The 19,804-nt window shown below is 43.2% G+C and overlaps 1 protein-coding gene across 1 annotated transcript in view; it reads left to right on the top strand.

Annotated features, from left to right (window-relative positions):
- Positions 1–19,804, top strand: part of MYO3B (myosin IIIB) — a 471,877-nt gene that overhangs the window by 113,005 nt on the left and 339,068 nt on the right. The window contains exon 9 of the mRNA XM_057747118.1: positions 13,598–13,743. Coding sequence (XP_057603101.1) covers positions 13,598–13,743 — 146 coding nt within the window. The remainder of the gene's footprint in view (positions 1–13,597; positions 13,744–19,804) is intronic.

Here is a 19,804-nt window from a genome sequence, read left to right as displayed (position 1 = left end):
AACAGATGCCCCCTTTACTCCCTTGGAGCTGCCTTTGGCCAGCCAAGAAGTTAAAGTGCATTCTCTTCCTGTCCTGGGATCAAAGTCATGTCCACTCCATACTAGTTTCCTAGGGCTGCCATACAAAGTAGCTCAAACTGGGTGGCTTGAAAGCAACAGAAATGTATTCTCTCACAGTTCTGGAGACTAGAAGTCCACAAGCAAGATGTTGGCAGGTGACACTCCCTTTGAAGCTTCTAGGATTTTTCCTTGCCTCTTCCTGGCTTCTGGCAGGTTGCTGTCAGTCTTTGGCATTCTTGGCTAGCAGTTCCATATTGCCAGTATCTGCCTTTGTCATCACATTGCAGTCTCTCTGAGTGTCTGTCCTCATATGGCCATCAGGTTATAAGGACACCAGTCATATTGGATTAGGGACACACCTATTCCAGTATGACCTTATCTTAACTAATTACAGCTGCAATGACCCTATTTCCAAATAATTTCACATTCTGAGGTCCTGGGGGCTAGCACCTTAATATATCTTTTTTTGGAGGACACAGCTCAACTTATAACAACCCTCCAAATACTTAGCAGCCCTCCTCTGTAGTGAATAATTCAAATTTCCAAGGTAATCAGCCAGTCCTTTGGAATCTACAGGTCCGCATGTTACAGGTGCTAGCTTAGAGAGCTCAGCTTTGCCTGTCTGCCTACACACACACACACACACACACACACACACACACACACACACTGCTCTCTCTCAGCCTTAGGTGTCTGAGGCAAATATAGTTCTTTCTGGATGTGCTAGAATGTACCATATGTTCTTCTAGATGTACCATAACAAGCTGCCTTCTCACATGAGCTCTCAACACCTTGAAGGTTTTGTGCTGTCCTACCTGCTCTCTGGCCAAGGTCCCCTGAGATGTTTTGTCCCAGGTCCCTCAACCTTTTGTTGACATTGAGCCTCTAGTCTCCCTCCCTGCCTGTGACATTGGCTTGTATCTTAGACATATATTTTAACACCGTCCTCCCATTACCCATGTTTATTGCCTCTTTTCTCCTTCACTGTCTCCTGATAGCCAGCTTCTTATAATAATATGAATAATAACACCCCACATCTGCATAGAACTTTTACAAATATTATTTTTAAGTGCTCACTACCTGTGACGATGCCTGTTAGGCATGATGATGTTGATTTTATAGATGAGGAATCCAAGCCTCCGCCAGGCTAAGTGCCCAGGGGCCCTGGGTGGGTAGGTGGGTGGCAGTGACTGGAATCTTTGTGTTGTGACTCAGTGAACTAAGGCACTTCCAGTACCACCCAGGCCCACTGTCAGTACTGGTATCCTCGGCTAGTGTTTGCATCAGACACGTGCCAGATGATATCCTGGTCTATAGCAAAACGGGATACAAGCCTAATTTGTGTTTATTTATAGTGATGATGGGAGTTGGGGTAGTTGATCCTTAATCTACCTTTCCCACAATCACATGTAGTAAAGAATTAAACTGAATATTTTATAAATGACTGAAACCCAAGGAAAGTAACCAACATTATCATCATCGTTTCTATTGAGGATGTTTGTAGACTCTGTCCAAATAATGCCTCACAGTTAGCGGGTGTGCACTGATGTGACCATGCTGATTGTTAAAATACTGAAATACTTCTGTTCTAGATGGTACGTGGCTGCCATCCAGAGCCCCTTGTATGCTCCTTGGCCACTAGAGGTGCCTGTCTCTTTCCCTGGGACACCCAGATTTCCTAATGGTCCAGCAACTCTGGAGGGTAATGTCTGGCAAGAAGGGGACCTCAAGGACCAGCTTCAGTGCCATGTGCAGCTGATTGTCAGATAGTTTGAATATTGCACCTGCTAAGCAAGTATACAGTGGGAAGGAAACTTTCACTTACTGAGGACCCACCCGCTAATGCACTGGGACTGGGATGGATGTTTTTTAATATGTTATTTTATTTCATTCTCACAACAGCTCTCTAGAGTAGATACTATTTTCTTCATTTTACCACTGAGGAAATTGAGGCTCAAAGAGACGTAGGAGGTATTGTGCCCAAATTAACATATCCGGTAGGTACTGGAGCTTTTTGGCTTTTCAGAGAGCATGGGCATGCAAGTTCCATTTTACAGGTGAAGAAACTAAGGCGGAGAGAGGATACTCTTTGTGCTAGTTCAGAGCAGACTTGACCCCAGAATTCAGGTTTTCTAGTCCACTGGCTTTGTATTCTTCTGCTTCAGTGTGTTCGTATGGGATGTACGGTGTGGAAAGTGTGTGCTGAGCCAGCTTCTATGACAAAGCCGTGCAGAGGTGGAGGGGTGGTGGAAGAACCCTCTAAATTGGAATGTGAGATACATCATTTTAAAAGACATATATGAAGGACCTATCACCTGTAATTTATAGGTTGACTGCACTTTGCCATCCCACCAATGAGAGAAGCAGCCTATATATTAAGGATCCAGTTTACTTGGAATCTTCCTAAAACAGCCAAAGATCTGTTTCTGTGTTAGAAAGCAGACGTGCGGATAAAATAAACATTTGCTTCTTTTTAGAAATTTTTTTTTTCATTTTTACTTCCATCTGCTAGTTGTTGCAAACAAGAGCTAATCAGCTGAGCAGAGAAACAGATGTGCTGTGACGGCTCCAAAAATGGGTCTCTCTCTGCCTGGCAAAGGGTCCTTGACAGGGGGCGGTTGCCATAACAACCGGCTTACACCAATGCAGAAATATCGCAGGCTTTTTGCAACCATTCTTGCCTTCATTAATTATGCCGTTCCTAGCTGTATGATACAATAATGCTATTTTCTTTGGCACTGCCAGGAATAGAGATGACAAATGAGATATTTTGTGTTGAAGGGCTGAGAAGGCCATAAACCACTACAGGGCTGAAATGTTGTCATTATTACCATTTTGTTCCCTAAGCTCTAGCTAATGGGTTTGGTACCTGATAAGAATTAATAGCATTTGTTGAGTGCTTACTATGTGCCAGGCACTAAGTGCTTTGTGTTAATTAATTCATTTGTAATCCTTACAACAACCCCATAAACTTATTGCTATTACTAGTCCAATATTTTAGAGAAAGTAAATAAGTTAGAGAAAGTAAATAAGTCACAGAAAGAACTGTTCTTGTCCTTGGAGAGGTTGTTAGGTGATGCCACCAGGATTTTAACCCAGGTATTTAGCGCCAAAATCCTCCTTCTTAACCACTGTACTAGAGCAAACTGTTTAGTTATAACCACCAGTGTATCAGATAGGAAGAAAATCTTTTTTTTCCAATTTAAATATTATTTTAGATAAGAATTATACTTCCTAATATGTTGAAGAAAATACAATATTTCAATATGACACTGGAAACCAATGTAATTAATGCCCAAGGGAAGGATCTGGAAAAATAAAATAACAACGTTCTTCAGAATAGAATGTAGCAGATTTGGATTTTAAATAGTTATAGCCCTACCACTCATTTTAAAAAAGGGATTGTGGTTCAGTTATTTTAACATGACTTCACTTTTGGTAGAAGAGATAAGAGTACAAATTTTAGAGTCAGATGGACCTGGGAGCACATCATAAACACCCTGCTCACCCACCTAAACCACTGACCTCAGGCGAGTTACCGAATATCTCTGATTAGCAAGAAGGGAGAAGTTAAAAGAGGTAAGGTGAGAAGGACACAAAGCAAAGCAAAACAAAAAACAGCTTCAGAGGACAAAATGAAATGAGGTACTGAAGGTGCATGTTACAGTACCCAGCATAGTAGGTGCTTTCAAAACGGTGGCGCCTCTTGCCTGAGCCCCACCCTCCCTGTCCTGTTCTCAGCTGGGAGGAGACTCGCCTGGGTCGTCTCTGCCTCCCAGGTCCCTTCTGTGATTCAGAGAACATTTACGGTTTCCAGGGGGTAAAGCCTCTTCAGCTCTCACGTGCCATGCCTCACGTATCACCAGATGATGAAGGCAGGATCTCTCCAAGATCTCAATAAGGCTGAAGCGATGGCAGTGGCGAGCCCTTTAAGCTCTGATTTTACCCGACTCTGTTTTAAAAGGCTGGGGATTCTTGGGACCCCATCTGCCAGTTATTTGGTTGCACACCAGATTTAAGTGAGGGGTTTGGAATCTGGGATCATTGGCTGAAAGACCTGTGTGTCTTCCCTCAAGACGTTCATCTCTAAGATTCTGTAGCCATTTGTGTTCCCTGGTTCCTTCCACATTCCTGTGGCAGTCTCTAAGCAACAGGGATTCCCTCCCGTCTCACTCGGGGGCTGACCCTGCCTGCATTCCCAGAGTGGTTCCGCCTTCAAGGGCCCTGGAGCACAACCCAGGCGCTTGGGGCTCCCGTGGGTGATGGGCCCAGGGCAAGGGCAAAGTGACTGTGCAGCCCCAGACTTCACCCTTAGCTTCAGCAACAACTGCCCTCTCCGCTGGGGCTCTGCGGGGTTGAGTCACACATCATCTGTCAGTGTGGAGGTGGGGGGCTGGCCCTGGAGGTGGTGGTGACGTGTCGTTATGCTCCTCCTGGCGGCTCTAAATATAGGACCCCGTCTGAGGCCTCAGCTCCCAGATGCGCAGAAGCACGTGAGGCCCAGAGCAGAGGCCTCATATCCCCCCGTCCCCATCCTGCCTTTTGCACAGTCTAAGCAAGACGTGTCAAAGTAATAGCTTCTGTGAGGATGTGGAACTTTCCAGCAGGGGCGGAAGTGTTTGCTGAAGAAGTGTCAGAGCCCACCTCTGCTCTTCCTGAGCTCTGAGTCTCCAATCACCTCTGGCTACCCTCTGGCCAGTGCCTCCACTGCCCTGCCCAGGCCACAGGGACTCAGCCCCGAGACAGGGAAAGGGAGTTCGTGGCTGGGCCAAAGCTGCATTGGCTCCTCTGCGTGACGGTCCCTGAGCTGTCAGAGAAAAGCAAAAGGAGGCGGGTAGCCCGCATTAGGAACGGGACCCAGAGGAGCCTTGGGGTGGGGGTGAAGCAGGAGCAGATGGGGTAGGCAGACTAGTATTTCTGGTGCTCTATTACGTCCCAGGTTTTCCCCACACCTTCTTTAGTTTTAAACAGTTAAAGGAAATTACTCTTTGGTAGGAATGTGTGATATTCCCAAAGGCGTCCTGGTGTGCCTAGTGACATCAGCCTAGGAGAGAACAGAACCCAGAGACTACAGGCAGACAAGGGGTCTGCCCATGCGAGAGCACTCAGGTATCCTGTTTGATTTGCTTCCCTTCCTGTTTCTCAGATGCATGGTGGGAATACCCCACCCCTCACCCCTGTTAGTTTCTTGTTGTGGGGCTTATGCTTCAGTTCTGTTACCTACTAGCTGAGTGACTTTGGGAAAGTTTCTTAACCCTTCTGAATCTGTTTCCTCACCTGGGGTAAGAATACCTGACCTAACAGCTGTGAAATGAACTGAACTGTAGAACTCCTACTCATTCTTTGCTTAACTGAACTCTGGCAGAATTGGAGCACTTGCTGACAAAGGCAACGGGCGGCAAGGAGGGAAAGTGAGGGCACAGGGGAAGTGAGAGGGGGCAGGAACTCTGTCTGCTTAAATGGAGGGCGTGCTTACATGCTCAGAGTGCGATAGTTACTGCAGCTGTGGCTCATGGAACATGAAATCCTTTTGGCAATGGCTCAGCATTCTGTGTGTTATAAGAATCCCCAGGAGACCCCTCGCTCATGGGAGAACCATGGTCTTTGCTCCTGGTTTGGCCACAAATCAGCTCTGTGACTCAGCTCTCCCCCAGGACCTCAGTTTCTTGCTCTGTGACATAGGGGAGTTGACTTAATGAATCCTAGGATTCCTTCCAGCATCCATCCCTGATGTGGGGAAGCTGCTGGAGCAGGGGAGGGCAGTGCGGTTATCCTGGGTCTCCAAGCAAGTGTGTTCCTTTGGCGCCTTTGAGTATTAAGGACACATACAAAAATTTGGGGCCGCTGATTTACCTTTCACAGGGGAGTTCTGTGATTCTGGTCCTGAGGCTGAGAATAGGGCTTCCCATATAATTAAGTACAAGCAATATGTTCCCATGGCTTTGGGGAATTCAAGTGCAAAAATCAGTGTTGTGTGCTGGCCTCAAACCCAGAACAGTTCCCCTCTGCCCTCCACCAGTCGTGGTGGGAAGTGGTGTTGTGTATGCATGCTCTGTGTGTTTTTAATTTAACCTTGTTTTATTTTTCTAAAGGCATAAGCTGAGTGTTACGATCCTGAGAAAAGACTTGTAGAACATCATATTTTAATTAGAGACCTTTCTGAATTTCATAAGAACAGTATAATTTAAATTATTTCTGGCAATTTCTCAGTGTACAGAATATAGATTCAGTTCTAGCCCTGAGTTTTATGAATGAACTGAAAAAAAAAAACAAAACCATCAATTTCGGTTCTTCTAGTCCATATCCCCTTTGCAAAAAAACTCAGATCTCAAATGTATCCTTCCTTGAAGTTATATTTCATCCAAGGGAAGAAATTTCATGTGCTTATCCAGTATCTCAGTTCGTAACACTTAAGATGTTTGTATGTAAAACTGATAAATAATATTTGCCACTGGAATATTTATAACTGTAATTTACAGTTCCAGGGAAATTCTATTTTAGAAATCTTTATGATCAATAACATTTATTAATTATACTATGTGAATTACATAAGCAAAATTAAAAATAGTATTTGCCTTCCTACCTCTCAGCCCATCTTATTTGCCAGTCTATTGACTGTATTTTTGAGCTCAAGGTCAGCCAAGGATTAATAGCTTTAGGTCTATTTGCTTTGCCTCTTTTTAAGCTGAATTTAGCTCTTGAGATAACAGCATTTTGCCTGTGTACTTGAGTGAAATTTTAATCTTGACCTTAGGTTATAATTTTGGATCACACGATCAATTCTAGAAAGATGAGAAATCAGAACATATAAAGCAAACCTAATTGCATTTTTAATGACATTTTAAAATATTAGTGGAAAAATAAGATAGTCTGCATAACATCTATTGCTTTTAAGTTTGGTAAATCATTTTTTTATAAGAGCAAAACATATTTTTCCTTATGGTGGATAGTGCTAGCATAATATTATGCTTGAAAGTATTGGTTAAAAATCACATTCTTGAAAGAAATTTCAGCCTAGCAGTTCTTTGATATATCATTTGATAAATGGTTTAAGTTAAATAGGTTGGAGAAATCTAGGTTTTCTGAATGCAGGAGCTCATATGTTGACTATTTTTTTTTATCTCCTTTACATATGGTCTAATACAGATGTTCTTTACAGTTAATGAAGACTCTGAGATGAGGAGAGACTGTTCTCTCAGGTTCTTTTAGCCCAAGTTTTTCTGCAAGAGATAGAAGGTAGATCTCACCCCTATCTCGGGAACTTCATCAGTAAACCCTGCTCTTGATCTAGGCTGAAATGAAACTGTAATCACGGGGCATTTCATGGGATCGTGGTGGCCTGAGAAAGTGAAAGTACTACCCCTAGTCTTGTGCTTACAAAGGAAAGCGATATGGTTGAGAAGAGAATTTCTTTAATTCTTTTTAAATTCATGGGACCCTAGTTTTACAACCAAGACACCACCATTAACCTGTCACCTTGCTTTTGAAGAATCCCCACAACCATACCCTGCAGGAAGGAAACACACCCTTGAAGGTCAAGGCAAACTTTCCAATACGTATTTACATTTTCAAGGCAGAAAAACAGACAACATTTGTTCTGTTTTGTTATAGAAATAATTTGTGTTTGCTGTAGACATTTTAGAAAATGCAAAAAGGTTTAAAGAAGTAAATAAATAAAATAGATATTACCCATACCTCAGGGACCCAATGATATCTACTACTGACATTTTCCTAAGCAGTGCTTCAGACAAGACCCGTGAGGAAGGGGTTGTTTAGTTTGCAAAGGAAGAAGAGATACAGGGAGATTAAATAATTTGGTAAAGTTATCCAGTGAGAGGGTGACAAAACCAAAAGGAAGATGCCTGGCTCTGGAATTTTCTTGCACCATCCAGAGGTGCAAGTCTTTTCACAGTCCCAGAGCTTTTCACAGTTATTTTTCTCCAGCACATGGCTGAGGAAAGGGCCAGCCTCCTCAACAGAACTCAGAGGACTATGCCCAAGGATGGTTAAGGAGATGATATGTGTCAAAACAGTAGTGTGATCAAATTGTTGGTACAGTTTCACCCTAGAAACTCCTTTAGGAGAGGGGAGGAGGGAGTGACTGGGGCAGATTTAGAGTCCAGAACTTTGGAACTGGTTAGCTGAAGAAGGTTTGCCGAGAACCACCCTAGCAAAGAAAGCTGACTGCTAGCCTTTGCTGCAAAGACCAGTAAAGCTAAGTTATAGTGAAAACTTATTTCTTGTCCTCGGTTCCCTCCAGAAAGAAGTTTTGGGCAGCCGAGGTGGTAACGACCGACATTTGGGAGGCTGACGCCCACCTCCGGGTAAAATAGCTATTGGCGTTAAGCGTGGAGGCTGTTCGTGCACAGACATTGCTAGTAATCTGAGCATTAGTGGCTTTCCCCTTCCTAAAATAAGCAGCAGTGTGGTCTCCGTGTATCAGAAAAGCCATACGTTTGCATTTCAAGGTAGGAAAGCGGACATGCTCCATTAACCAGCATTCAAACAATCGCTCTGTCGCTGAAGCTCATCTTCCTTAACGGAGGCATTATCACAGCAACCAGCATCTTTTCATAGACCTTAAGACTGTCTACAAAATATTGGCAATAAAATCCCCTCAAGGTTCCAGCCATCCAGTTCACACCCCAGAATAATCTACTGTTCATTAGGTAATGTGCATGGAGGAGTTAGCCTCTCAGTTTGCGCTACCACCCCAAAACCACTTATTTGGAAATCATGAAGTCATAGAATGTTAGAGATAGAAGGGGTAGTAGAGATGATTCATCCCCACTTTGCCATCTTACAGATCTAGAAATTGAGGTCACTGTAACTAAAGAACCCTCAGCTCAAAGTTTTCAAGGGACTTGCTCAAAGGGACCCAGCTGGTGGATAATGGAGTTCAGACTTCTTGAGTCCAGTCCAAAGATTTTTCAACGTAGTTTCTCTGATGACTGCCACAAATGGATGTGGATGGGGAAGGAAGAAAGATAAGACATAATCCTCACCCCGGGTTACTTCTGTTTACTTCAGGGGTCACATTGATGAGATCATAAAACTGACCCCTTTAAAACCTAGAAGTGATGACGCTAATGATAGATTAACGCCAAGTGGATAAAACTACTCATTAAAACTCAGAAACCGTATAAACCTCACTGATATCATGCCAAAGAGTTGGAGATTGTTAAAGGTGAGCATGCAGAAGTGTGTAGGGATTTACACATCCTGAAACTCATTGAGACTCAGCAAGACGATATTTTAATCTTGGAGCCCATAGGCCATTAGCAAATGTTGCACTGGGACTCTCTTTATTTTGGTTCATTTAATTCTATCCTCTTAGCCTTTGCCAGCTGTGCTAAATATTTTGTAATATACACATCTCATGGAACATTCCAGAAGGCATATCCTCTTCATGTGAAAATGCTTGTGGGCCCTAAAATCAACTTTGGAGAATTCTTACTTTGTAAACTGACATCATTAGCAGTTTTTCTATTCAAAATGCTGGATTAGGATAAATATACCAGTTTGTTCAAGTTCATGATATACTGAGTTGGCCAAAAAGTTCCGTTAGCAGAAAAACTGGAACGATTTTGGCCGGTTTTTCCGCTAATGGAACTTTTTGGCAAACCCAATACAACTTTGTATCTGCCTCTGGTACTTATACCTGTGTATTAAAACTACAAATTTTGACTAGTTGTATTGGCAGCCAACAGTAGGAAGATTAAAATCTATAGAGTTCCGAAATGTAAGATATATTTACTGTAATATAAAACTCCATGAAGTCACTGAAAACACATCAGTGATATACTGTTACCCTTTAGTATATTTGCTTCTGATCCTGATGGAATTCTGTTTTTCTTATTGCATCTGCATGTGAAAAAAAAGAAGTGAGTCTCTAGGAGCACCCATGATTTTTCTATACCTGGTTAGGGGTAGAGCTTAGACCCAATTTGAACTTATTATACTGCCTACCAAACTGACTTCTTGTTCCTGACTTCCCTGTTTCATAAATGGCACCATCATTCTCCTGGCCACCCAGGGTCATAATGTTATTCTTCCTTGGTGTGTCCCTTTCCCTAGCCTCCCAAGTCCTGCATGTCTTCCCTTGAACTCTCTCTCACCTATTCCACCGCCACCAACCTCATTTATACTCCTATGATTGAAGCAAAGGCTCCAGGTGAAGGGGAGTATACACTTGCCTTGGGCGTGTCTCCTCCTGGAGGTGGTAGAGGTGAGGAGGGGTGGGAGAGGATGAGGTGTCCGGAGTCCTGGGCTTGTGTCAATACCATTTCAAACTCCCCTCTCTCCTCCCCTTTAATATGACTTACAGAACCTGGGAAACCTGGTGCCAGGGCAGTGCAGTACTTGCCATTGCCACTCTCCTTTCCTTTGTGGAGCATTGTAACAGCTGATTTAGAGAGCTCTTTGAGAGGTCACTTTCTTCTGGGGGCAAGACCAATCGACCATCTCAGCATCCTTAACTCAGCTTTATTTTACCTAGAGACAGGGAGAATGCTGAGCTAAGGCGAATGAGATTACTTTTTCTCCTAAAGAAATAGTTGCAGACTTTGATGCTGGATGGATAGGGACTCCGATTCCAGGATGTGTTGACCTTCAGTTGGGATGCAGCCTCTTAGAGTACTTCTTTGAATCCCGTCACACATAACCCAGTAAAGAGAGATGGAAAGAGAGACTCCCTCTAAATAGATGGAGTTTAGGTGACGAAAATCTCAAAAACGTAGTTAGTTTGGTCAAAATGTGAGTGCGTGTGCTGATAATTCAACCGTTCCTTGAATGTAACCTTTATTGTTTAGAGTATTTATCATATTGTGATGATTTGTTTATGTGTCTCTTCTCTGCCGGGCTTCGAATTCTGTGCCTGACTATGAGTAGCACTGGGGAAGCTATTCAACTGTGCTATGCCTCAGTTTCCACACCTCTGAAAGGTGATAATATCCATAGTATCTACCTCACAGAATGATTATATGCCTACCTAGTACCATGCCTGGCTCATGGGTACTCAATAATTATTTGTGAGTTATTTTACTAGAGAAATTTTCTATAAACTTCTTTAGAAGGCTACGCTTAAATAATTCCTTTGTCACATTATGAGCTGAGTTTAGAGAAGAGAATTTAGCTAAAGGATACTCTTCTATTAATCAGACTGAGCTGAAGATAGTGTGTGTCTGTCTGTAAAGAGAAGTGGAAACCAGATAAACGTTTTGAATATTTTATGATAGCACTTGAGAAATGATAGGATATCTCCATTCCCACATTTGGACGGGTTCTTGGAATTGCCTTCTGTGTCACATCCAAGATGGCTGGAAGTCGATTTGAATTTCTTCCTAGAAGTGGTGGACTATGGGCACTGGATACTTTTCGTTGTCTTGCTTAGCCTGAATTGGTCTCCCTCTAATATCCCAAGCTTTTGGAGTCCATATCCTTTATTGGACATGCTAGTACATATTAGGAATGTATAGTTGTCATGGTTTGTCATTTAATTTATTATAGGTTCACTTTAAATTTCATTTGGCTCTTGTTGGGGAAGAATAGAGTCTTATTTCTCTTTCCCTCACAGAAATGTGTAAGAATGGTGAACTACTTGCTGATTGATAGGTCTAAAATTCTGTTTGTCTCACATGTTTGGAAATGTCATTTCTGAAAGGGAAGGTGTTGAATAGCCCTCTCTGGAGATCTTTTAAAATAATGTAGTTTCTCACCTGATTGAAGTGATGAAAGTGAGGTCTTCAAGGGCAATGTAATGGCCTCTACTTCCAAAATTGGAATTATTTGAACTTGAGTTTGAATGCACATTTGACAATAATGTGTTAAAAGTATGACAGGATCTTCCATGGCAGGGTAGTCTATTCAGAGGATGGGGCTGGAATCAGGCCAAGGATGCAGGTACATGAAAAAAAATGTTCTTTAGGTCAGAAAACAGAAGAGAAGGGTGGAGGGTAATTACAGGTGTAGGAGTACCAGGTCTCAGGCACGATGGCGGGCACGCTCGCCTGGCATCATGAGACCAGTGAACTGGGTCTGGCAGAGAGCAGGTGTATTAGTTTCCTGTCACTGACAACATAATATCACACATTTAGTGGCTTCAAACAACATATGCTTATTCTCTAGGTTAGAACTCTACGTCTTACCCAGCTGAAATTAAATTCTCCATTTGGAAGTCTCACAGTCATGTCAGAATTAGTATGTCCCTAGTGGAGCTCCTGCTGTTCAACCCAAACCTGCTTCTCCTGCTGTCTTCCCCATCTCATTAAATACCAATTCCATTCTGGAATCGCCTGGGTTAAAAACTCTGGACTCCTCTTCAACTCCTCTTTCTTATAAGCCCCATTCAGCAAATCCAGTTGGCTCTAACTTCAAAATGATATAATCAGATCCTGATTATTTCTCACTGTCTCTAGTTTGGATTCCCCCAGTAGCATCTTTACACGGTTTGCTTCTTCTACTCATATTCTGTGTTAATGTATCCTCAGCACAGTAGCCAGAGTGATCCTGCTAGTTTATAAGCCAGATCTGCACTCTTCTACTCCCCACGGCCAGCTGGTGCATCTTACTCAGAGTCAAAGACCTTCTGATGGCTTAAGAGGGCAGGCAGGCCCATCACGTTGGCCCTGCTGCAGTGTCCAGTGATGCTATGTGTCTACCTCATAGGCTGTTTGGACCAATCCATCATCAGACTCTGTCACCCACCTGCTTGTAGCCATGGGTCACCCTTGGTCAAGAAGGCAGATTTCAGGTCAAAGAGGAGCATTTGGTCCCTGCACAGCTTCTGGCCCACGCTTGCCTTCCCCCGACTCCATTGTGATAGCCACCAGAATCTGCGTGGAGGCGCTTTCACTGTCTGACTCAAAAAGCTGGTAGAAAAAGATTTCCCCACAAGGTTCCATATTCTCCAAACCAGTGACAAGCCGAAGGGCATTTTCTGGTTCCCCTTCTCTTGCACCTCATAGAGCTAATACCTGAAGCAGCATCTGGGCTGAAACACACACCCGTTGTTGGGGTTTGAGGAGGAGGCAGATTTTCTTGGAAAAAGGGAATGGGAGGGAGTGATTCCTATTTTAAGTTAACCACATCAATCTTCCAGCGGCTTTCTGTTCAAATGCTGTGCTCCTAGGGACTTTATGCAGGGGACGGGCATCTTCGAGAGCAGCTGCTCCTCACTGTTGAATTCAGCAGCTGGTAATGAGATGAAGGATGCAGACAAAACGCTTTCTTAAAGGACATAGGGTGGGTGTGGTGAGGTATTCACCCTTGTGCTTCCCCTTGCACTGTTCTTGGTATCCGAAGGGTTCAATGCATGTTTATTGAACTAAACTGATACATTTTTAAAAGTTAATGAACATATCAGATGATAAATCAGTCACACAAATAAGGTCTAGAAAACGTACGTATTATTATTATTGGAAGTCAGTATCAGTATAGCCAAGGGAACTGAGAAGGGGACTGAGATCGGCCAAGGGCCTTTTAGAACATCTGAGGTGTCAGTGGGGTTGATGTGCTGTGTCCTGCTTTTGTCTGATAGGTCATTGCTTGTGAGCAGCAGTATGACTCTTCCTATGACGCTCGCTGTGACGTCTGGTCCTTGGGGATCACAGCTATTGAACTGGGGGATGGAGACCCTCCCCTCTTTGACATGCATCCTGTGAAAACGCTCTTTAAGATTCCAAGGTAGGACACAAGATGGCGCTCTTGGCTCATTAGTCCTTTGTGAACAAGGCTCGTTAAGGATAATGAATAGTTGGTAAACAGTTTCTCTGCAAACCTGTGAAAGCCTCCTTGTAAAATGTATTTCTTTTTGCGGGGAGGTGGGGATGGGGGATGGTGTGGGGAAGTGGGAAAAGAGGGTGTTCCTGAAAGATAACATATTCCAAAAATAATAGGACTATGTTGTAACAATTACATATTTTCAGTACTCCAATTTTTTCTGAGATGTTCATTTTTTGTGCTTTGCAGGAGAAGACTGAAAAAATGCAGTTCTGGATTAAGTAATCTGTCCAGATACTGGTGTTTTCTTTTTAAATTATATAATCATATCTGGTCATTTTTTTTTTCCAGCTTGAATCTTTCTCCAGTATGCTGAAAAATTTAGGGATGAAAAAAAAATGTGTACCAGCACTAAAAAAAAATCAGAAAAATGTTACATCAGTCATGACTTTCTCTCCATCCCTTAATTTCTGTCTCAATGGGAAATGGTGCTGAAAGAGGTCTGTTTGAAGGGTATTTAAATGCCAATATATTTTCCATTGTGTGTATCCATTCAGGGTTTGTATAAGAGGTTTGGTTGTTTGCCTTTCATCAGAATAGGGCTGATGTTTGGCCAACTCGAGGCTCCAGTTATAGAAAATGAAGCTATGGGGAGCTCTCTCCAGGCACATTGCAGTTTGAGAGATTTGTACCTTCCACATTTCTCTTTCAAAGGAAGGCTCTGGGCCGGCTGGGAGCCATTTAACTGCTTTAACAATACAAGTGTTAACCTTTCCTTATCTGCACAATCACACAGCTAAGACAGACTTTAAAAATTTCTCCTGATTGCAATTTGCATTTCTGATTAGGTCTATTTATATGCAGATGAGGCTCTGTGGCGTTCATCATCATCATGTTATCATTTTATACCTAATCCAGATGTGAACAGCCACCCACCATTATTCCCCAAATGATTCCCACCCAGGTCAGAGTTGGTCTTTTTTTTTTTTTGCCTTTTCCTAAGTACAAAAACAGGTCCTGGTGATTAGGACAGACAAAGCTCCTGGCTTTTTAATTAGTAGACTGATGAATGTTCAAAATGATGTAAGAATGTAGAACCCGAAAACAGTATTGTGTGCTGTAATGTGTCAAAAATGAGAAATGGTATCTGGGATGATTTGCGTGTGTGTGTTTGGAGTTTTTACAAATGGCTTACTCTTTATTTACTGTAGCCACATAATTTCTCAATGATCAGAATTAAGGTGAGGTTTCTGATTAGCAAGACATACACTTTTGATAAGAGATCTACTTGGGTATGTTTTTTTCTCTTTTTTTAGTATGCGTTTGTGTACAGAGCAACTGTTCAAAACTTTCATAGGGTGATAAATATGAGGTAACTTAGAAAGTGTGTGTTTGTGTCTGTGCACGCGTGCGTGCAAATGTGCATGTGTTTAACAGACCCTTCATCTCCAGTGACTCCTCTTAGCTTACTTCTGTGCCCAGCTAAACCTCTGATCTCTGATAACCTTTATACTCTCATTCTCCTCACTTCTGTCTTGGGAGAAGCTTCCAGATCTGAAACACAAATAACCAAGCCCCCCCACTGCTTGCCTCAGAACAGGGCAAACTTCAGGAACAGAGCAATTGCTAGAAGAGGATCTTAGGGCTGACAAAGATCCTTATCCCAAAGTACACTGAAACTTTCTTTCCTCCTAGTGTAACTGAGCTTGGTGGCCTCAGCTCGCAGCGGCTTGAAGCAGGGTTTCAGTTCCTGGCCAGTGATTGAGGTCGGGTCCCGGCGGTGAGAGCACCGAATCCTAGTCACTAGACCAGTGGTCAGTGACAAGGCCCTGGCCCTACAGCTTTGCAGAAAAGAATTCCCACAAAGACGGAAAGTAGTGAAACAAGTAAGGTATCTATTAGGAAAAAAAGAGCAGAATACGTGTGGATAGACACATGGGCAGACTCAGAGAGAGAGTCGCGCCCTCATGGCAGTTTGAATCACTTATATGGGACATTGCTTCCAGGTTTCCTTTGACCAATACTTTTGATTTGCCTGGTTCAGAGTCCATGTTTGGTGTATCTCAGGATTTTCCCATGTGTGCGTGCACATCTCTTAGCCAAGATGGATTCCAGCGAAGAGGCCTATGGGTAGGTTTGGCCACTTGGCATCACTCCCCTTTTGACCTCCAAGGAGGCTTTCTGTGCATGTGTGGGTCCAGGGAGGTCTGCTGTCTTCTATATTGAGGACGATGTGGTCTCTTATCTTCTATCTGGGCAGGGCCCAGCCTCCTCTCCCAGTTGTCTTGTCATTCCTGTCTCAGAGTGTGGGGTCCACAGGGAATGAATTCAGACCATTTGCCCTGGGGGCCCATCTGTCTCCTGCCTCATAACCTCCGGCCCTTTTACCATCTCTTGGTTCCTGTGCAAGTGATGAATCGGGTTGAACTAGGGAATGTCAACACTAGTCGTTTAGCAGGCCCTCAAGTGTGATTACATGTGCTCAACACTTGCCTTTATCACAGTCTTAATGGCCTACTTGACATTTTTGGATGGGAAGGATGGAGGTTTTTTTAAAAGAAAATGTAGCATATTTGTATATACTGCATAGCTTTTTATATTCACCAAGTTATTTACTTAGAAAGTATCCTGATAATTAGAATCACACAATTTTTTTATAAAGGGTTATAGGTTGCCCAAGTGTGTTCATGTGTGTGGGTGTGTGCAAGCAGGTGTGAATACTCTATCTTAATCTTGAGTGGGAAAAATGTATCCTTTCCTCAGAAAAGCTCTTTGATGGAGAGTGGAGAAATGGAACATTTACAAATCTTAAACAGGCACTCAGATTATCTGCCTGTGTGTTTCATGGGCCGCTCTCTCTCATTCTGTCTCAGCATTTTCTTTCCTAACGAGAAAAGCAAGTGACAAGTAATGACAAAAATCCTTGGAATCTGTTTGGCTTCAGAATTTTTTTCTTCCTCTTTGATTGTGAGCATTGTTGGGTGTGTTCTGGAACTCTCTTCAGTGAAACATTGAAGCCCATCGCAGAGCACTCTTGGGGGCCAGAGTATGGTGTGTGGCTTCCTCCTCTGGCCTTTCTTGCTTGCTTCTTCCCTACAACCCTTTCCTGACTGGAAATAAATTGAGTGAATTACCAAGTAAGGGAAGAAAAGAAAACTTCTCCTCAGTCAGGGAAGAAGTGACTTTCATGAGTTCTGAAGGACTGAGGAATTAACGCAGTGCTGGTTACCTGCGAGGTGGGAGCCTCAGATGCCAGCAGAGCGGGTGATGACATGGGTTCCCTGGGCTTTGTCAGAAAACAGGAGGCGAGAGCTGCCTGGATGTGCTGGGTTTGCCTGTACAGGGGTCTCCTGCGTTCCCATCTCTGCCTCCACCCACCTTCCCCTTTCTTTTGACCTTCACGTTAGAAGACGACACACGGGGTAGTCGTGACCTGTCTATGAAACACTGCATGACTCGCAATCTTTCCTTCGTTGCGACCACACAGAAATTATCTGCTGATTGGCAGAGCAGCCACTGTTTGCTGAACCTGCCAGCATGTGTCATCTTGTCTAACGCCTTTGCTCCAAGAAAGTCACCCTTCTCCGACAGTCACTGCTCTGTCTGCGGCTATTTTTCTCTAGGAGTTAGAAGAGAGGAAAGAAATGAAAACCGTTTCTCTCGGCGTCAGTGGGTTCAGCAACATCTCTCTCACGACTCTCTCCTGAGGACTCCTTTAGAATTCAAGAGGCTTAGAAGGATCTTGTGGATGACTTGGATATATTTTTCTCTTAAAAGGAGATCTGTTTTGACGGGTGTATTTGAAAGAATCCATAGAGTTAGGAGAAATAGACAGTTATGTGCATTTCTTGGCAACCAGGTATCTTTCCTTCGCTTGGAGTCTTTGGCTAATGACCTCTTTGACCTCCACAGATGGGGTCAGGGCAGCAGTGGGGACTAGTGTGGGTGTGTTTATTAGACAGGGACTGGGAGCCGTGTCACCTGCCCTTTTATTTGGGGCCAGATAGCAGCTGACTGTGGGCAGACTGTACATTGAGTGCTTCCACTGCAGTCCTGTAGAAAAGTGCAGAGTGTTTTCAAGATTCCCAGCAGAAATATCCTTGGCCAGGAGGAGATGGGGACAGAATGACTTGAACATTCCAGTCCCTGAAGCCTGTGATTTTTCCTTCTGTAGTACTCGATTTGGGAAAAGAACTCGTGATAATTCCCATTTACATTCAGGCTTGTTTTCCTCACCAAATTTAGGTTGTTCCAAATGGTACCTAGCTCTATTAGTTTCCTAAGGCTGCCACAACAAATTACCACAAAGCTGATGTCTTAACACAAATGTGTTCTCTCACAGTTTTAGAGGCCAGACGTCCAAAATCAAAATGTCATCAGAGCCCTGCTCCCTCTGAAGGCTCTAGAGGAGATTCCTTCTTGCCCCTTCCAGACTCTGGTGGCTTCTGGTGTTCCTTGGTTTGTGGCAACATGACTCCAACCTCTGCCTCCGTTTTCACGTGGCTTTCTTCGCTCTCTCTCTGTGTCGTCTTCTTTTCTCTCTGACCAGTAAGGACACTCGTCATTGGATTTAGGCCTCATCCTAATTGAGGATGATTTCGTCTCAAGATCCTTGTCTTAATTACCTTTGCAAAAGACCATTATGCCAAATGCTGTCACATTGTTGGGTTCCAAAGGGACATATCTTTTGGGGACCACAATTCAACCCACCGCACTAACTTTCATGTTTCCCAGGTTCCCTGAGAAACTAATTTGGGGGGCAAAATACAGGACCAGTAGCTACATGATGATGGGAAAATAATAGCTTAGATTTATCAAGTGCTAACTATGTGGCAGGCACAGTGCTATGCAATTCACAAATACAATGCGTTCAGTTTCCACAGTGACTGTTTAGGTAGGTGCTGTCATCACCCTTTCTTTTAGAGGAGACATTTGGAAGCCTGGGGGAAAAGCCCCTGGTCCTGCACCTATGGAAGGAAAATGATTTGAATCTGTGAAGTTTGACTTGAAAGCCCTCATGTTTTGCAACTACATTGAAAACTTAAAGCCCTTCCTTAAATTATACTTATTTATTGATGAATTGTGAATTCAACACCAAGGGGACTGGAGTATAAAGAAATGAATAGAGGAGAACAGTTCTCAGAGCTTTTTGAGAGGCTGTTCCTGGGTTATATTTTGCTTGAATAAAATTTTCCATTAAAAAAGAGAGAGAGAAATGAATAGGATATCCCAGCCTTTATGAAGCTTACAATTCAGCTTCCTTCTCCATGCTCCCAATTTCAAACTGACACAGTAAACTTAAGAGTTAGAATTTTATTAAAATGAACGATCATGTCAGTCAAGGAGAACAGAAATCAAGTGTTGTCATAGGCGAGCACAGGCCCTCCTTAGCTCATTGATTTATGACACTCAAATGAGAAATCCCTCCCTTCTGCAAACTCCCGTTCAAGCAACTGCCTTTTAGTTCCTGATTTAGAACACTTAAGACCAGTGTTTGAACCAAAGAATTGCAGAGTGTGTGTTATGTAAAAGCAGAGAGGCATTTCAGGTTATCATTGTTGGTGCCCAGTCGTTTCTGTCCCATCCCACCCTCTTTGCAAAGCCTGCACCTGCCATGACTGTCAGGGCTGTTTCTGGTAGAGGCAGCATCTCCTCCCCTTCATCTTCATATTATCTTTTCAATAGGAAAACCTCACTTTGTTTGTGGAGTAAATGGAAATCTGTTTCTGGCATCCTGGTTTGGAATGCATTTTCTCATGGAAGCTATTTTAAATGGTTATTTAGGAGGAGGCGATGTAACACCTGAAGTTCTCACCTTTGGTGCATTATTAGACTCTTATGGTCAACTAGAGTTTTATAATTGAGCCTGGGGACTTAGGCGTCTATAGAACTTCATGCTTTTGGAAAAAAATGCTCTCCAAGCTCTAAATTACCCATTTACAAAAGTGCTTTGGAACACAGTCTGCTGCGGATTTGGGAATGAGCATGCCCTCTAACCTAGGACATCTCTAACTTTGTTCAGGCA

This window comes from Hippopotamus amphibius, chromosome 8 (genome assembly GCF_030028045.1).
Source record: "Hippopotamus amphibius kiboko isolate mHipAmp2 chromosome 8, mHipAmp2.hap2, whole genome shotgun sequence".
In the NCBI taxonomy this organism is placed as follows: Eukaryota; Metazoa; Chordata; class Mammalia; order Artiodactyla; family Hippopotamidae; genus Hippopotamus; species Hippopotamus amphibius.
The sequence above is the reverse complement of the archived record's forward strand: the minus strand, read 5'-3'. Positions and strand labels throughout refer to the sequence as shown.